This window comes from Oryctolagus cuniculus, chromosome 15 (genome assembly GCF_964237555.1).
Source record: "Oryctolagus cuniculus chromosome 15, mOryCun1.1, whole genome shotgun sequence".
In the NCBI taxonomy this organism is placed as follows: Eukaryota; Metazoa; Chordata; class Mammalia; order Lagomorpha; family Leporidae; genus Oryctolagus; species Oryctolagus cuniculus.
In genome coordinates, this window is record NC_091446.1 from 796,879 (window position 1) to 814,644 (window position 17,766).

The 17,766-nt window shown below is 65.1% G+C and overlaps 1 protein-coding gene across 3 annotated transcripts in view; it reads left to right on the forward strand.

Annotated features, from left to right (window-relative positions):
* Positions 1-1,844: 1,844 nt before the first annotated feature.
* STK32C (serine/threonine kinase 32C) overlaps positions 1,845-17,766 on the forward strand; it is a 57,791-nt gene continuing 41,869 nt past the window's right edge. The window contains exons 1-2 of one of the 3 annotated variants that reach the window (XM_051830112.2): positions 1,845-2,779; positions 3,437-3,511. Coding sequence is in view for 1 of the 3 variants with exons in the window: in XM_051830110.2 (XP_051686070.1) it covers positions 5,609-5,870 (262 nt within the window). In the remaining 2 variants the exon portion in view is untranslated. Of the gene's footprint in view, positions 2,780-3,436; positions 3,512-5,444; positions 5,871-8,773; positions 8,798-17,766 lie in introns of those variants that run through there. The other 2 variants (XM_051830110.2, XM_051830114.2) reach the window with 2 other exon arrangements.

Sequence of the window (17,766 nt, forward strand, 5' to 3'; positions counted from 1 at the left end):
GCGCTGGAGCCAGCGCCACGATCCTCTCTCTGCTCCTCAGCCCCTGCTCCGGCCCGAGTCCTTGCCTTCGGCTCAGGCGTGCGTTGCCGTCGCTTCCTGGGGGAGGTGCTGCTCTGGCTGTAGTCTCGGGAGGGCCTTGCACACCTGTTGCCTTGACCTTCAGCTGCCCCGGTGGGGTCACTTTGCTCTTGCTCTGTGGAGGGCCAGGGGCCACGGTCTCATGTGTGGTGGAGGGCATCAGCAGCCAGAAACCCACGTGCCCAGATTGGGCCATTCAGGGCGTTTTATAAAATCAGGCAGAGGGCGGTATCCTGGGGGCAGCTCACAGGGGTGGGTGGGCAGGGGTGTGGGAGACCCTCCTTGCAGGGCCTTGCTGAGACCAGGGAACACCACAGGGCAGTGTGTGGTTCATGAGACCCACCTTGCGACCGCCTTGAGCCGTCACTCAACCTGCCAAAGCCCTGGCTGCCAGCGCTCCCGTGGCGGCGTGCTGGGTCTCTGGGAAAGACTGTCAGGATCTGACAGTCCCCGGTCCGGTCAGCGGGCGGATGGGGAGATCCATGGTGCACACCTGGGCTGCACGGCCAGGCTCTCATCACAAGGCAGCAGCAAGCTATGAACCAGCTCCAACCTCGGAACAGGGGAGGAGGCTGCCGGTCCTCGTGCCACAGGTAGCACTCTACAAGCACACCCATTGCCAAGCCCCTCTCTGGGCACCTGGGTTGCCACGGGTCCCCGTGGGGCAGCTCTGTCCTGAGCCTCTGGCGCTGGCCTTGTCACTGTCCGATGGCAACTGCACCTGAGCCCCCCCTGGGGGTCACTGTTCCCCTGAGGTCAGGGAGCCCAGGCCCCCTACAGACCCGCGGTCCTCTCCAGTCTGCAGGGGACAGAGGCCGTCCAGATGCTGGGGGAGCAGGGGTGGAGAGGGCGTCCATCCCCCACTTCTGTCTCCCTGAGCCTGTAGCCCCCTCCCCCTCTGGGGGTGCCTCTCAGCCACTGCTGAGTCCAGCCTTGCCGCTGCGCACCTGGCCGATGACCAGCCCCCGGCAGGTGCACCAAGCCCTGGTGTGGCCTGTGGGATCCCCTCCCGGGCCTGCTCCTTGCTTTGGAGAGGTGGGGTCTGCTACCTCTTTTTGCAGAGGCTCGCTCCCCCCATCTCCCGAGCTGCTTTTGTGCTCTGTGGCCAGCTGGTCATGGGACTCATCTGGGCCTGGAGGTGATGAGGGTGTCAGAGGTGGCCCTGGCTCGAGTCGCACCTGCCCAGGATGCCATCACGGAAGGCTTTTCTGCAAGGGCAGGCCCATCCCTGCGGGAGACCTGGGGTCCACCCGGACACCTCCCTCTGCGTCCCCCCGCACTGCTTCCTCACACGGTGGAGGTTGCAAGTGCCCAGGAGCTGTTGAATCAAACAGGAGTCTAGGTACAGATGTGCGGGCGTTTTGTGGATGTGGCTAAAGCTAGTCAGGTGCCCTGAAGTAGAGATGACCCTCGTGCAAACGGCCAGAAGGCCTGGAGGACAGGGGCTGTAGCAGCATGGGCCTGGACGGGCTTCTGGGGAGGGCTCAGGCGGAACTGAGTGCTGTTAGGACCGGGAGGGAAGGTCGCCACCCAGTGATGAGGAGCAGGAGACGCCTGGAGCCCTGCCGCGGTGAACAGCCGGCTGGAGCGCTGGCCGAGCCCCAGCTACAGGTGCATCTGTCCACCTGCCGGTGTGCTGCTCACGGCGGGAGGGCCGAGCCCCAGCTACAGGTGCATCTGTCCACCTGCCGGTGTGCTGCTCACGGCGGGAGGGCCGAGCCCCAGCTGCAGGTGCATCTGTCCACCTGCCGGTGTGCTGCTCACGGCGGGAGGGCCGAGCCCCAGCTGCAGGTGCATCTGTCCACCTGCCGGTGTGCTGCTCACGGCGGGAGGGCTGGCCGAGCCCCAGCTGCAGGTGCATCTGTCCACCTGCCGCTGTGCTGCTCACGGCGGGAGGGCCGAGCCCCAGCGGCAGGTGCATCTGTCCACCTGCCGCTGTGCTGCTCACGGCGGGAGCCAGAAGACTGCTACGCGAAGCGCCCATCCCTGCTGCAAAGGACACCCTGGCTCAGAAACCGCCGGAAAGCCGTTTCCAGAGGGGGTGCGGAGAGCCCAGGCGGGTGACTCACGTGGCCCCCTGGCCACGGCAGCAGCTGGCGGAAAAGGTCTCTGGCCACACGGACCCCTCTGCACACTGAGCAGCCCCAGGGCTCTGTGGGAACCCCTCAGCGGCCGCATTGCCGGCGTCGGCTGAGGGACAGAGATTCAGGATGGGGGGTGCTGGCAGACTTCCCAGATTCCACAGCAGCAAGGAACCCGGACGGGAGCACCGAGCTGCAAACCTGTGCTGCCCCGAGACAGGGTCAGCAGCCGGCAGCCTCCGTGGGCCCAGAGGGTGGGCACGGCGCCGGTGGGAATCCTGCTCAGACCCCGAACGCTAGCACACTTTTCCTGCTCGGCTGACTTCCGTCTGCCCCCCCCCCCCCCCCGCGTTCTCCCTTTGGGGATGGGAGCTTGCTGCAGTCTGGAAGCCAAGAACGTGTTTTGCAGTTTCACAGGTCCGGAGGCCAAGTCCCCCCGCCCAGGGACGCCCGGAACCAAGGGCAGTACAATCCCTGGGAGCAGTGCTGTGTTCATACACACGTGTGCACCCAGACACCTACGCCTGCACACACACACGCACAGCGAGCGCCTTCTCGTTGGCCAAGCACTTAGCAGGTGCCGGGGCTGTTGCAATCTGAGGTGTGACAGCAAAACCAGCGTGAGTTCCGTTTCCTTTCTCCAGTTTCTGATCGGTGCTCGCTGCAGGGCTCAGGACCCATGTTTTCCTCTCAGCACTAGGTCGGCGCTGCCTCCGCTTCCCACGGCAGCCCCCCTGGCCTCGCCCGGTGGCCAGCGTCCCTGCCCTCACCCACTGGGGCTGTTACCAAGTCGCAGGAGGGCACAGGGACACAGGGTCTGGGAGGCTGCGCAGCCGACCTGATAACCAAGACAGCAGGGCGTGGACACGGCGGGGACGTGCCAGATGAAGGGCCGGCTCGTGTCCCAGGTGGGATGGAGCCCATCTGTGAGCTTTCACCCTGCTTCTCGGACGGAACAATTCAGAATTCACACATGGGGGCGGGGGGGACACCCACGTCCCATAGTAGGGTGCCTGGGCTCCAGTCCCAGTTCTGTTTCCGATTCCAGCTTCCTGCTACTGTGGGCCCTGGGAGGCAGCAGGTGGCGGCTCCCATCCAAGTGGAAAATGAGTTGAGCTCCAGGCACCTGGCTTTGGCCTGGCCCAGCCCCAGCTGTTGCAGGCATTTGGGAAGGGAACTCGGGGATTGGAGACTTTGTCGCTGTCTCTCTGCTTTTCAAGTAAATAACATCTTAAACGTACGAATTGTTTCTGGAATTGTCCATTTATTTCTTTCAGACCTTGGCTGACGTAGGCCACTGAGACCCAGGGAAGGCACAGTGGGGCTACAGCAGGGTTCTGCACCTGACTCAGGTGAGACGGCACTTTGGGGATGCTGGGGTGTGGTGAGCAGGGGTTTCGGGGGGCCAGGACCCCGTCCACCAAGCTAGCAGACCTGGACCTGAGTGACCGTGTTTAGGAAAGGGGCTTTGCAGATGTGTGGCTCTTGCTTACTGTGGTCCCGCTCATGACAGGGGTGGGAAGCAGAGAGCGCACTGATGTGTGGCAGGTCAGGGACTGGGTGGACGCCCAGGGCCTGGGGACAGCCAGGACCGGAGAAGGCTGGGGCCGGATTCTCAGGAGCCAGCCCTGCCGCCAAAGCCCTGTGAGGCCAAACGCCTGCTGTTAGAAGCCACCACACTCGTGATTTGCCACAGCCGCTCTGGGAACCGGCGTGCAGCTCGGGCTCCCACCCCAGTCGTCAAACCCTGGGGCTCAGCCACCAGGCTCCCTGGAGCCTTGGCCGGCACACGCACACGCCTGCGTCCTCTGGGCGGCTCCGACGGCCCCACAGGCAGGGATGCCAGCTCCCCTTCCTGCAGGAGGCCAGGTGTGGGCAAGGTCAGCCTCACCTGTGTCTCGGCCTCTTCCTGAGACCCCTGGCCTCGTGTTTTGACCCCTTTCCTGCCACCTGTGGAGGCCGCCTGCTTGGGAGGACTCCCAGGCTCCAGCCGGCTGAGTCAGTGCCCTGGCTGCTCCTCCAAGGCGTTCGGCACATCAGGGGCTCTTACCTACTTCTGGGTAATGGCCGCCGGCAGGCGCTCGGTGCAGACGGCTGTGGGTGTTCATGGAGGGCTGCGAGCCCAGTGGGGGCGGGGAACCCACCACCATGTGGGTGCAATTCAGCCTGAGACACGAAAACAGGCCAGGCGGCGGGAGGCATGCACAGGTGGGCCTGGAGGGAGGGTTCCCGTGAGCCGCGGTCCCAGAAGCTCAACGCCGGGGCAAATTCCTCGCGTTCCCCCGGCCAAGCAGCTGGGCAGGGGCTTCCAGTCATTGCATCCCCCAGTGATGGGGAAGTTGGCCCCTAAGATGCCAACAGCCAGACTCGGGCTGCCAGGATGAGTTTCGAAGCTGTTGGGAAGGGCGGCGGGGGAGGGGAGGGCCTCCGGGCCAGCCAGGGACCAGCAAGGCAGGTGTGGGAACCCGCCTTGGCGGGGGAGGGGCGGCGGAAGACCCGCTCAGGGAACAAAGGGCCTGGCCGCGTGACAGCAGGGCCTGGGGAGGCCAAAACTGATTCCTCGGTGACAGCAGCGGATGCGGGAAGCTGCAGCTGCCAGGCGATCAGGGCGCAGGGGCAGGGGGTCAGGCCGCACCCCGCAGCTCCCAGTGCAAAGCCTTCTGTCGGATACTGGGAGGCCAGAGGACCCGGCCGACTTGCGCTCCCCACCTCAGCCGGGCCGCGGCCGCGGCCCTGCGCGGGAGCCTCCCTCGGGAACCGCGCTCGGCGCCGCCCGGGTCCGTGAGCGCGCGCCTGCGTGTGCGCGCGTTCGCGGCCTCGCCCCGCGCGGGCCGCAGCCGCAGGGCGGAACCGCGTCCTGAGCCAACCCCACGCCGCTGCCTTGGCGACCCCGGGCTGGCCTCGAGGAACGCAAGGCCCCGGACTCCCAATTCTGGGGGCAGAAGCCGCAGGCGGCTCTTCTCGGGGGCTAGGAAGACACAAAAGGACCCCCGAAGCCCCGCTGGCCACGTCGGCGAGGGGTCCCCAACGGTGCCGACCAGCGTCGCTCCCGCCTCCAAGACCCCTGTCTTTCGGGGCCCTCGAGATAGCCGAGAGGACTCTCACCTGTCTTCCTCGCTCCTGGGCGGCCGCGCGGTCCGAGCGCCCCAGGCCCCCAGCCCGCATCCGGGCGGCAAGCACCGGGCACCGGGCACCGGGCACCGGGCACCGAGCACCGAGCACCGAGCAACGCGCTGAGCTCCGCGCAAGGCTCCGCGCAGGCCCCGCCCCGACCCCGCCCCGGGCGCCCCCGCTTGCTCGCAGCTGCGGGGCGGGCTCGGCCGCCTGCGAGCCACGAGAACCCGGGCTGGGCGCACGGCGGCGCTGCCGGCCCCTCGGCTCCCGCGCCTGCCGGCCCCGGGGCCGGCCATGCTCCCGCCTGCGGCCGCGGCGCACACCCCGGGCCGGCCATGAGGAGCGGCGCCGAGCGCAGAGGCAGCAGCGCCGCGGCGCCCCCGGGCTCGCCGCCCCCTGGCCGCGCGCGAGCCCTGGGCCCCGACGCGCCCCAAGCCCAGCCGCTGCCCGCCGGCGGTCAGCCCCGGGCCCGGGACGCCGGCGATGCCCGCGCGCAGCCGCGCCCCCTGTTCTCGTGGAGCAAGTGGAGGAAGAGGATGGGGTCGTCCGTGTCGGCGGCCGCGGCGCGCAGGCCGGTGTTTGACGACAAGGAGGACGGTGAGCGCGGCGCGGGGGTCGGCTGGGGGTCCGCGGTTCGGGTTCCCCCGGGGGCCGCGCGCGGGAAGCGAGACGCCCGCCCACAGGTGGCGCGGGGCCGGCGGAGCTGGAGGGGCCTCGTCTGGGTGCGAGGCCCGCGGTTCTGGGAGCCGGTGTGGCTTGAGGTCCCGCATGGGTCTTGGAGGGTCCGGCTGGGACCCGCGCACGGCGGCCGGACAGTGCCCGCCGTGGCTGTGGTCACGGAGCCGCGGCCAGCGCGGAGCTCTTTCTCCGGAGCCACAGGGAGAATTGTCGATGGCACTGCGGTGACACACAGGATGGTCCTGGCGTTTCCTTCTAGTGGCTGAAATGTGCGGTTTGGCTTGCGGCGGGAGCGCTTTCGGGACTTCAGAGCGCGGCTCCTTGCCTCTGATCCGTCACTCAGCACCAAGGGGTTACGTCCTGGAACCTCGCCCGCACTCCTCGTGGGCGTGCGGGGGCGGGCCGGGTCGGGCCCGGCGCGGGGAGCGCTGCGTGAGTGCGGGCTTCCCGCGCAGAGGGACCGGGCTAACCCAGGACCGTCTGGGCTGTGCCAGCCGCAGGCTGAGATGCGATTCTGGCGCTGGCTGGTGCCCGCCCGGAGCTGGCAGCTGCCCCGTGTCCTGGTTTGGTCTCCAAGGCAGCGCCCTGTGCCTCCAGCTGGTGAAGATGGATTTTCCTGCATGCCACTGAGGTCCCAACATCCCAGCACCTTTTAAAGAGGCAGAGTCTGCCGGTGGTGGCCCTGTCCCTCGCGCCTGGGGTAGTCCTGGCTGGCTTTGGCTCAGAGGTGCTGGTGGAGGGAGGCGTGTCACCATGACAGGCACCGCCCCTGCTGGATGCACCCCAGGGACCCCCTGGGTGGCTTGAGGCTGGAGGCCAGCCGCATGGCCACCCTGCCCCAGGGCCCAGGGGCTGAGGCTGATGTTGGGGTGGGCAGTGGTGGCCAGGCCAGGGCTCGAGTCCCAGCGAGTGTGGAGGGTCTGCTGAGGGGTACCTGGGTGAAGACCCTAAGGTTCCCGGGAAGGGGGAGTCTTTGGGGAAGGGGCGTGGCCGCCCCCCACAGCACTAGTGCGAAGAGGTGGCTATGGCGCTGCTGACTCGCATTTACCGGCACTGCACAGTTGCTACGGCAACGGGAGACCTTCTGATGAATTTTTTAGATTAAAGCACCTAATTAATATTTCAAATTTGGTTTTCAGAGAAAGGATGAAAAGAAAATAAGAGGGCAGTTTAACAAAGTGCTCGGTAGATTTCAGCTCTGAGTACCGGCCTGCCTTGCGAGCCTGGGTGCCCCGGGACCCTCTCCTTGCTCAGCAGTGGTCTGGGGCACACACACCCCCCCCCCGCTGTCCCTGCAGGGGTCTGGGGCACACCCCCCTCCCGCTGCCCCTGCAGGGGTCTGGGGCACACCCCCTTTCTACTGTCCCTGCAGGGGTCTGGGGCACACCCCCCCATGGTCCCTGCAGGAGTCTGGGGCACCCCCCCCATGGTCCCTGCAGGGGTCTGGGGCACACCCCCCTCCCCACAACCCCTGCAGGAGTCTGGGGCACACCCCCCCCACAGTCCCTGCAGGAGTCTGGGGCACCCCCCCCATGGTCCCTGCAGGGGTCCGGGGCACACCCCCCACGGTCCCTGCAGGGGTCTGGGGCACACCCCCCTCCCCACAGCCCCTGCAGGGGTCTGGGGCACACGCCCCTCCCCACAGCCCCTGCAGGGGTCTGGGGCACACCCCCCTCCCCACAGCCCCTGCAGGGGTCTGGGGCACACCCCCTCTCTCCGCTGTCCCTGCAGGGGTCCGGGGCACACCCCCCCCCATGGTCCCTGCAGGGGTCTGGGGCACACCCCCCCCACAGCCCCTGCAGGGGTCTGGGGCACACCCCCCTCCCCACAGCCCCTGCAGGGGTCCGGGGCACACACCCCCCCCCCATGGCAGAGCCAAGGCTCGTTCTGTGAGAGATTCACCGTGAAGGTGGAACTTGGGAGGGGCTGCAGCGCTGCCTTGGTCCCTGGGGGATCGAGAGGCGTCCCCAGCACCTCGCACTGAGAACCAGCCTACCCCTCTCACCCCGTGTGGGGCTGGCATGCCAGGAAGGAACCCCCGTTGCTGAGAAGGTTTGGTTTTGGCGGGGGGGCCTTGCAGGAGTCACGGGTGGACTGGCACCAAGGCAGGGAGGGGCTCCCGGAGTCTCTAGTTACTGCTTTGAAATCTCAATGACCTGAGCTCCAGTTTCAACAGCATCGAGGTATAAATTCCAGAAAATGTCACACCTCAGTGGGAGGCCCCGGCAAGCATCCGCGCACCGTGTGCGTGTGCCCAGCCTTGCAGGAGCGGTCACCCGTGCAGCTGGGAGGCACCTTTGGTTGGCTCGGTGGCTGTGCTGGGTCCTCACCGCGGCGTGTGTAAGCTCCATGGACACGGCTGAGACAGAGCTGCCTGGGCTCGCGGGGAGGGGTGGGTTGTGTGGGGGATGGGCTCGGGCTCCTGTGTTTTAAGCCCCTGCTTGGCAGCCGTGCTCTGGGAGGGTGGACATTACTTCACTTCCCCTGCTGGACATCATGTTAAAGTTTTTCCATTTGTAAAAATCATTGAACATTCAGCTATGGACCGCATCGCGTACTCCGCTCTGCGCTGGGTGTTACCTCCTTAGGCCGAGTCTCAGGGCATGGTGTTGCCGACCCCAGGGTCTCCGTGCGAGATAAGCCACGCACTTAGTGGCTCACGGAGATAGGAGTGGGTCCCTCTGAGCCAGCGGCCAGCCTGCCGCCCTGGTTTTCCCAGACATGAGGGCATGGTGGCTGGCGCCAAGTGGGGAGCTCTGTGTCACACGGAGCGGCTGGGAAGGGAAGGTTCATCTCCCGGAGTCCTCACCAACTCCCCGAGCCACCTGCTTCTGCCAGTCTCACAGGTAAAACAATGGCCTAACACTGTTCCCGCCCTCCCCCCTCCCCCTCTCCCTCCCTCTCCCTCCCTCTCTCTCCCCCCTCCCCCTCTCCCCTCCCCCTCTCCCCTCCTTTCCTCTCTCTCCCTCTCCCCCCCTCCCCCTCTCCCCCTCTCCCCCTCTCCCTCTCTCTCTCTCTTTCCTCCCTCTCCATCCCTCTCCCTCCTCTCCCTTTCCCTCCCTCTCTGCCTTCTGTCCAGTTTCTTCCAATTCTTTATATATAAAGCGTAACCTTTCACAGCCTCCCACCCGTGTCATTTGTCCTGTAATGCCACCGTTATTTTTGGTGCGGATGTGGTTAATATCCGTGTGGTCAGCTTCACGCCGTCTGCCTCGGCGCCATCAGCCCCGGCTCGGCCGTGAGCGTGCGCCTGTGCTTTCTGTTCAGGTCTCTGTGGTTTCGCGTTCACCTCGAACCCTTCAAGCCGGCTCAGAAAGTTTCCCTCTGTGGGTCCTGCACTTCCTGAGCCGAACCCTGGGGGATATTTCTGAGTTTGAAGTCCTGGCGCTGGCTGCCCCCGACCGCGAGCTGGACTGCGTTTTCACAATGGCACACGCTGGCATGAGGGACATGACTAGGACTCTCGCTGGCTCACAGCTCCCGGTCACTTTTGGGGCTTTCTGGGTCTGTGGCATCACCTGTGTGCGATGAGTGGCCCCAGGTCTCCAGCCATGTACAAGGATGCATGGCCCCGGGTCTCCAGCCATGCATGATGCATGACGCCGGGTCCCCGGCCGTGTGCAGGGACGCGTGGCCCCAGGTCCCCGGCCGTGTGCAGGGACGCGTGGCCCCAGGTCCCCGGCCGTGTGCAGGGACGCGTGGCCCCAGGTCCCCGGCCGTGTGCAGGGACGCGTGGCCCCAGGTCCCCGGCCGTGTGCAGGGACGCGTGGCCCCAGGTCCCCGGCCGTGTGCAGGGGCGCGTGGCCCCAGGTCCCCGGCCGTGTGCAGGGGCGCGTGGCCCCAGGTCCCCGGCTGAGCTTCTGCTCTGCTCATTCCCTGTGTTACTACCTAGAGCACGGGGAGCAGAGTGGCAGCTCCTCCTTTCAGAGCCACGTGGGGGGTGGACTTGAGTTTCAGTCGATGCCTTTGTCCTTGTCTCCTGACCTGGAAGGGATGGGGCCAGTGGCTCACAGCCCTCCCTCACCACACAGGGACTTTGGTGGCCAAAAGGTGCTGGTTACAGATGACCAAGGCTCTGCCAGTGGGTGGAGGTGACACCCTCCCTCCTGTGTGGGCGTGGGAGTCTGGGGTCCACTTGGGCAGGGGGCGTGTGGCCCTAGCCCACCGCACAGCTTTCTTTGTGTGTTCCTTCAAGGCCGCCTGGATTCCAGGCCAGCACTGTGGGTGCCGGGCAGGCCTCTGCGCAGCCATGGCGCTGGACACATCGTCACCCCACCCCCACCCCCAGCCGCCAAGGCTGCTGCAGGACGGACTTGGGACCAACTGTGGGACTTTTTTATGTAACAAATGTCAGCTCCGCGTGTCTATCCATCTGGTTGTACATTTTACAGTGCTAAAAATAAGCTGGGTTTTCTTTTAAAAATTTAACCACCCAGCTTTCTGGTTGAGAAGTAAATGGGAAAAGGCATCGGAGGCAATTTTTATCCTCTGTGCGGATGAAGCCTGCAGGGACTCCGAGGCGGTCGGAGGGGCTGAGCTGCAGGAAGCCGGCGCTCGTGTCCTGGGCCAGTCCTGGCAGCCCCTCACTGCTGGCTCCCCGATCCCAGGGAGCCTGGAATATGCAGACGTGAAGGGGGAGGCCTGGGACTCTGCCTTTCCAGCTACAACGTCGGGGCCGCTGGTCCTCAGATGCATTAAGTGGACAGTGGTGCCCGTGGCTAAGTAAGGCCGAGAACCCCCCAGAGCCAGCGGCCCCGGGGCCGGGCCTGGTGCTGGGCACTGCCGGGAGGGGCAGCCATTCCTGGCTGTCGGAGGGACCTGGGGCTTGTTACAAAGTAGTAGCCGGGCGTGGCTCATCGAGCCGGGTGCTGCACCTGTGTACCTTTGCTCTGTTTTCTGGGTCGGGTGTGGCCAGCTTAGTGTCCTGCTGTCCCAGGCGCCGAGGCCTGAACCTGTCCTTAAAGCTGGCATCCTCTGACTCCCATCCAGGGCTCGGGCAGGGGCGTGGCTCACCTTCTGGGAGCTGCGTCCCTTGTCCCAGAGCCGCTGCTGGAGGGGCGAGGCTTCCCTGGCCCTGTTTGCTTCCTCCTTGGGAGGCACAGAGCTGAATGCAGGGTCACCTGGTGTCACTCGCCTGAGCGCGGTGGAGCTGAGTCACCACTGTTGCTCTGGTGACTGACACTGGCAAGTGGCGGGCCCTGGCGCTCCCAGCCCCTCCCCCTAGGGGGCTCACAGCCTGCCCTGCGCCTGCCTGCCTGGCGCCTGCCCCTGGAGCCCCCCATGGGTGCCCCCTTCCTGCCCTGGATGGGTGTGCCCCCAGCCACCCCTCCTCCCAAAACAGACGGAGCCCAGCGCACTGAGTGATTATGATGGTCAAAATCTGAGACAAATCGGGAGAATTATTGTAATTAATGAAATGACGGTTATTTTTGAAAAGCTGAGATGCCTGCTTCATCAGAAAACAACTTTCCCACGGACTTGGGGTCTGTTGTTCGCAGAGCAGAGCAGCTGCGGGGCGTGAGGCCTGCCGGGGCCACTCAGTCCCCTGAGCGCCGCCCCCCCACCCCGCCCATCTCCCATTTCCCCGGAGCCGAGACGGCCTCCTTCCCAGCTCTGCCGCGCTCCTGAAAACCCAGCTTGGTGTCGTTTAAGAAGCCAAGGAGATGGTGTAGGTGGGCGCTGGTGTCGCCCCCAGTTCATTAAAAATAGGAGCCGAGCACATTGCGTTTCTCACAGACCTGCCCCTTGGCTTGCGCTCGCCAGCGGGGAACCATGGCAACAGCTAGGTGTGCCCCTGGCCTGGGGGACCTTGTTCTGAGTTTGCTGGGGGCATGGGGATCTCTCAGCACCCTTGGAGGGTGACATGGGCTCCGTCCCACGCCGGGGACACTCTGGCAGCTGCGCCTCTCCTTGGTGCCTCCCCTGCTTGGGTGCCTGCGTGGTTTTGGGACCGGGCACCACCTTTCTGCCCAGGCCCTCTGTGTGCCCAGGGGTCCTGCAGTCCTGTCCCCTGTTGCTGGTGATACACCACGCCTAAGCTTAGCGACGGTCTGGTCTCCCACCGCATGGTCCCACCGTCGTGGGTCTCTGGGCACGTGGGGCCTCTGTGGCACCTGGTGGCTTTCTCGCCCACGCGCGGGGCTCAGAGGCTGGAGGCCAGGGCCTGGGTATCCAGCATCACGTGATGAGACGCTTGGAAGTTTGCAGCTCGCGGCCGTAACCGCAGTCTCGGCGTGTGCACCCTGACTCAGGCACGGCTGAGGGGGCTGCTCGCAGGGCTCCCGCTGCCAAGGGCTTCCTGGGGCCGAGAGCCCTGCGTGGTCAGCGCACCGGGCGGCTTCTCGCTGTAGGCCTCAGCCCCGCCGGTCCGGAGCCCCTGTCCAGCGGCTCAAGTGATGAGAAACCACAAGGTCAACTCCCACCAGGGCAGGGACGAGGCCCCCGCCTGGAGGGAGTGCCTCAGGCTCCGCGGCTGCCCGTGGCCTCTGTGGCCTCCGGGGTGGCCAGGACTCCCTGCAGGTGCCCGGACCTTGAGGAATGCAGATGTGGGAGGCGCCAGGCCCTCTCCCTGGCACACGGTCACCTCGTCACTCTCAGCCAAGAGCAAATTCAGATGGGCTGGGGGTGGGGCAGAGCTGATACCTGGGGATGAGAGGGCCTGTGCTGCCTGACCAGAAGCGCTGGACGAGCTGAGGTCTGACGCTGCCCCGAGGGCCTGCCCCATCCACTTACCCTTTGCTTACATTCCCCTGGGCCAGCTCGGACCCCGGGCCAGGCAGGACCCCAGTGTGGCTGAGTTGGCCCTGCTCCAGCCAGCACACTGGGCAGTCGGCTCCCGGCCCAGGAGCCCCAGGGAGATGGAGAGCAGTGGGTGGTGGGAAGGCGGCAGCCCGGGGGATGGGGGAGCAGGCGGCGTGAGGCGCTGCCACCGATGCCATGGTCAGGCCCTGGCCCCGCTGACCAGGGCTCGTCTGGGAAACTCTGCAGCTTCCTGGGCTGGGCCTTCCTGGGTTGTGGGTTTTGCCCCCAACTTTTTCCTTCTTTTTCTTCTGGAAGCCAAGGTCACCCACGAGTCTGAATTCTGGTTTTCTCTCTGTAGGCAGAAAAGTTACTTTGTAAATACATGGGGGGGGGGGTGGCGGGGGAAGCTAAGAAGATGCGGAGAGAAGCAGGTGGCAGGACCTGTGAGCTGAGTCGCTGGGCCCCGGAGCCTGTGCTGTGACCCTGCCTGGCTGGCTTGGCCCCCGGGGCCCAAGCAAGCCCGTCCAGCAGCAGTGGGCACTGGGCACACAGGGACAGTCCAGGGAAGGGGGTGCCAGGCGTGCCTCTCAGACGGTGCAGGCCTGCGCAGTGAGGACAGGCAGGAGGGGACGGGCTGGCTGGGTGGAGTCATCATGGAGGCAGCGTGGGGCACCCTGGGAGTTGCTTGTGAGGGGCATTAAGTGGCAGAGGGGGCGGCTGTGGGTGGAAGCCATGCCCAGGACTTGGTCTCACCTCTGCCTTCTGCCTCCAGCCGCCCCTCTGCCAGCCCCTGGCCCGCAGTCCTCTCCAGGGTCAGGGGTGCAGGTGGGAGCCCGCCAGTCCCCATCCTCGGTGGCCACCCAGGGCGCCGCTGACCTGGCATGGCTATTAATAGTGTCCCCTTTCGCTCACGCTGGTGTCCTGGTTGGATGATGGATTACTGGGGCCCCTCCAACGCCGGGCGCTGCTTCCAGAATGATCTTTCTCCCTTTTAGCGTTCTGTTATATAACGGAAGTGGCAAGGAGCGATGCTAAGACACCAGCTCATCCGTGTGTAGTTCCTCGGGCCACCTCCCGTTCTCTCTCGAACGCATCCAGGGTGTACACTTGGCTTCCAGTTTTTCGGGGGAAGCGGCTGAGGTCTGAGTGCCGGAGCAGTGAGGGTGGCGCCGAGCCCCTCAAGTGCATCCATCAGAACCGGGACCAGTGGCGGCGCCCCGTTGGGGTTTTCTGTCCCAGGCCCCACCCAGGCCGGCACCGAGCCTCAGGTCCCTGTGGGACCCTGGGCTTGGCTGTGTTCCCTTTTCTTTGGTTTTGCTGACCTGAGGACACAGCTCAGCCAGCTTCCTCTGACTGCCCAGAGACTCTGGGCTGACGCGTGGGGTGGCGTGTGCGTGTGCGTGTGCGTGTGCCGTGAGAAAGCCAGCCTGCTCCGCTGTTCCGGGGCACTGTGCCTCTGTGCCCGCAGCACCTCGGAACTTTGGGGCAGGTGTTGCCTGCACGTTGTGTCCCCCCCAAAAGCTGGGTGAGGGGAGAGGGTGGGGACCGGGCACTGGGGGCTCTTGGACAGCTCCAGATGCTGGGTGTGCTCAGTCTGATGTCCCTCCTGCCTCTCACGAGAAGGCTCCAGGACACAGCAGCCGACCTCAGCGGGGGACCACCAGGTCCTGCCCCCCAGGGGAGCGTGGGGTTCAGCTGAGTCAGACTCCAACCGGCGGCTCCCCCCTTCCTCCAGGGCTGCTTTCAACAGCTGGGAGGGGCCGGGGTCTTGAGCTGGACACAGGGCGGTCCCCTCCCTGGGCAGCAGGAGCCTGGGGCCCCTTGAGTGCTGCTGCCTGGGCCTGCAGACCCAGCCTCGCCTCCTCTGAGGGCCGTGTCTTCCGTTCCATGCTGTCGGGGCTGCACCGAGAGGAATCTACAGGCCGTGGCAGGGGGGCAGCTGGAGGGGTGGTGGTGCCGTGGGCTGGACGAGATGGGGGCGTCGCGGCAGCTGCAGACACTGCTGCCCAGGAGCCCTCTGCACAGGTGGCAGCTGCGTGTGGTCTGCTTAGGAAACCGACAGCAGACCCGACCTGAACGTCTGGCTCGGTGCACGGCGCCAGCGGCCTCTCTCTAGTGGTTCTGGCAGCTCCTGGGCTGTGCCTGGGGTGGCTCTGACTGCAGGGTCCCCGACTTCCACTGGCTGAGTCGGGGTAGAGCCTGGACAGAGGGGCCACCCCGGCTGCCTGGGCCCCATGCCGTCTCCGCCTGGGCCAGAGCTGGAGGCCCGAGTGGGGCCTCTCAGCTGTAGAGGAGCCTGCAGAGCCTGGCCAGGACAGCGACCAGGGCTCCTGGGGCCCAGGCTTCACGGCCGCGTGCTGCAGGCTGCCCTCGCCAGGCCGTGCCTTTGGGACACCTGGGCCGTCCCTGGGGATCTGCGGGCCCCCCTGTGTGTGCGGGAATGACCTGCAGGCATGCGTGCACGGATGTGTTTACATGCACCTGTGTTCTCGAGTGTCTGCTTGCGTCTGAGTGTGCATGGTGGGGACTGTGAGTGGGGGGACAGATGCAGACCCGGCCTCTGCGGCCCTGAGCCTCTGCCAGGGACTGTGTGTGGCTGATGGGCGTCTCTTTGGTGAGCACCCCACGCGGTGATGTCCGGATGTCTCCTCCCATGGCGGTGCCCGTGTGGCGCGGGGTGTCCAGGGCGGCAGCTGCTCTGTGTGTTACTAAGAAGTGGCTGCAGAGTTGGGGCCTGCAGCCCGGGGTGGAGGCCAGGCCTGCAAGGTGCCGCATCCGTGTGGGGCCTGTGGCCCCGGGGAGCCTTCTGGACTGGAGAGCCTGCTGCCGTGGAGGGGAGCAGGCTGGCACTCGGGGCACACGGGGCTCATGCTGCCCTCGGCCTTCCCTGTGTGTCTGAGATGGAGTGGGGGCCTCGCCAGGGCGGGTTAGCCGGCCGTTCACACACTGGTGCGCAGGTGGGGTCAGAGCCGGGGCCGAGGTGGGGAGCCCCCAGGAGCTCCTGCCGCAGTGGTGTGTTCGCCCTGCTGTTGGGAATGAGTCAGCCGGTCCCTGAGGCTGGATGTGCACCTGTCGCTCTGCCGGCCTGGGGCTGCCCGCACGAGGGACACCTGACCGGGTGGGAGTTGTGCTGCTCTGAGCAAAGCTCGTCCCTGGCGTCCACGTGGGAGGCAGGAGGTGCTCGGTGCAGTCGGATTCAGGCTAGCGGGGGCCTCAGGAGGCCCCAGGACTCCCCAGCAGCTGCTGGCTGGAGTCTCGGGGGCACAGCCCCCTCCTGCCCTGGTCACCCATCCTCAGGCACCTGCTGAGCCGTGGGCTTGGTTCAGTGCCACCTCCCAATGGTGACAAGAACGGCATCCTGTCTCATGGGCTCCTGGCCCCGCCCTCTCGCCAACACATGCCTTGAGGCCCCCCGGGCCAGAGCGTTGTGGCTGAGAGACCACAGGGACAATGGCCCCCAGAGCCAGGCAGGGCCGTCCTGGCTCGGGACCCACGTCCGTGTTCCCAGTGGGCCTCAGTGCAGAGGAATTTCATGAAACCTTTTCCCAAAATGAACTTGAGATGTTTTTAATTAAAAAAAAAATGTGCTGCCCCAGAGGACGTGAGCCGGCTCAGAGTGGAGTAATTGGAGCTTCTGCTAATTACACCTGCCATCCAGTGCACCTGCCGTCCAGTGGCGGCTTCTCTCGGCCGCCTCTCCTTGCAGTGTGGTGAGCGGCCTGGCCGAGGGAGTCTGTGTCAGACGGAGGAGACAGGAGCAGGCGTGCGGTGAGAGCAGGGGACGCGCAGCCTTTGTAGACCGCTCCTGCCCTGCTGTGCTGCTCCACTGGGGTCGCCCTGTGAAAGGTGGCAGAGCCGTGGACCCACGGGGCGGCAGTGTGCAGTATCGCAGGACACAGCTGCTGGACGTGCGTGTAGCCTTCGGCACCCTCCTGATGACTCCTGGGGTCTTTTGGTTCCTTGGTAGGCTCTGGGAAGCCATGGTCACAAATATCAAAACGGGCGGTCCAACCTTGAGATTCTGCCTTCTGTTTGGAGTTAATACTCTCACGTGCACACTCAAGTCATGTCCGTACTCACAGCCACGTACACACTCGTGTGTACATGCACACACACAGAGCCAAGTGCACACTCACATGTGTGCTTGCACAGAGCCATCTGCACACTCACAGCCATGTCCATACTCACAGCCACAGGCACACTCACATGTGTGTGCACGCACATATCCACATGCACACACAGAGCCAAGTGCACACTCACGTGTGTGCTTGCACAGAGCCACATGCATGCACAGCCACGTGTGTCCTCACAGTCACACAGCCATGTGCACACTTGCGTGTGCACACTCACAGCCACGTGCACACTCGTGTGCAATGCACACAGCCATCTGTGCCCTCACAGCCATGTGTACACTCATATGTGCATACACACAGCCAAGTGTACGCTCACAGTCACGCAGCCACGTGCACACTCGCATGTGCGCCCACTCAGCCTCGGGCACACCGTGGGCACACATCCACAGCAAGGACGACCTGGAGCAGGCACGGGTATGAAGCCCCGGGTGGGGGCAGGTCAGGCTCGCTTTGCTCCGGATCCCACACAGCCTTGCCCTGTGGGTTCGGGAGCTGCCTGTTGGGTCTCAGTGAGTGGGCAGATCCAGCGTGGACAGGGCCCACGAGGGCGGCCTGGGTCTCTCTTGTCTTTCCTCATATCAGTGACCCCACTTGACTCTTGGTTCTTGTAGCTTTGTAGTGAGACTTGAAGTCTTCATTTTCCAAAATTGTGTTGGCACTTGTAGGTCCTGTGTATTTCCCTCCAATTTTGAATCAGCTTGTCAATTTCTATTAAAAAAAAGCCTGGGTTTTTGGGGGTGGTTGTGTTCAGTCATTTTTGGGGGTCCTGGGTATTACACGGCCAGGGAGCCATCCCGTCAGAGCCCATGCATGGCTGTCCATTCACTGGGGTCAGCTGTCGGTCTCAGGCCTCAGGGTGCAGGCATTAAACATCGCGTTAAATCTGTCGCTGAGCGCTCTGCTTGTCCGATGCTGTAGTTAGGGCATAATGTTATAATTCT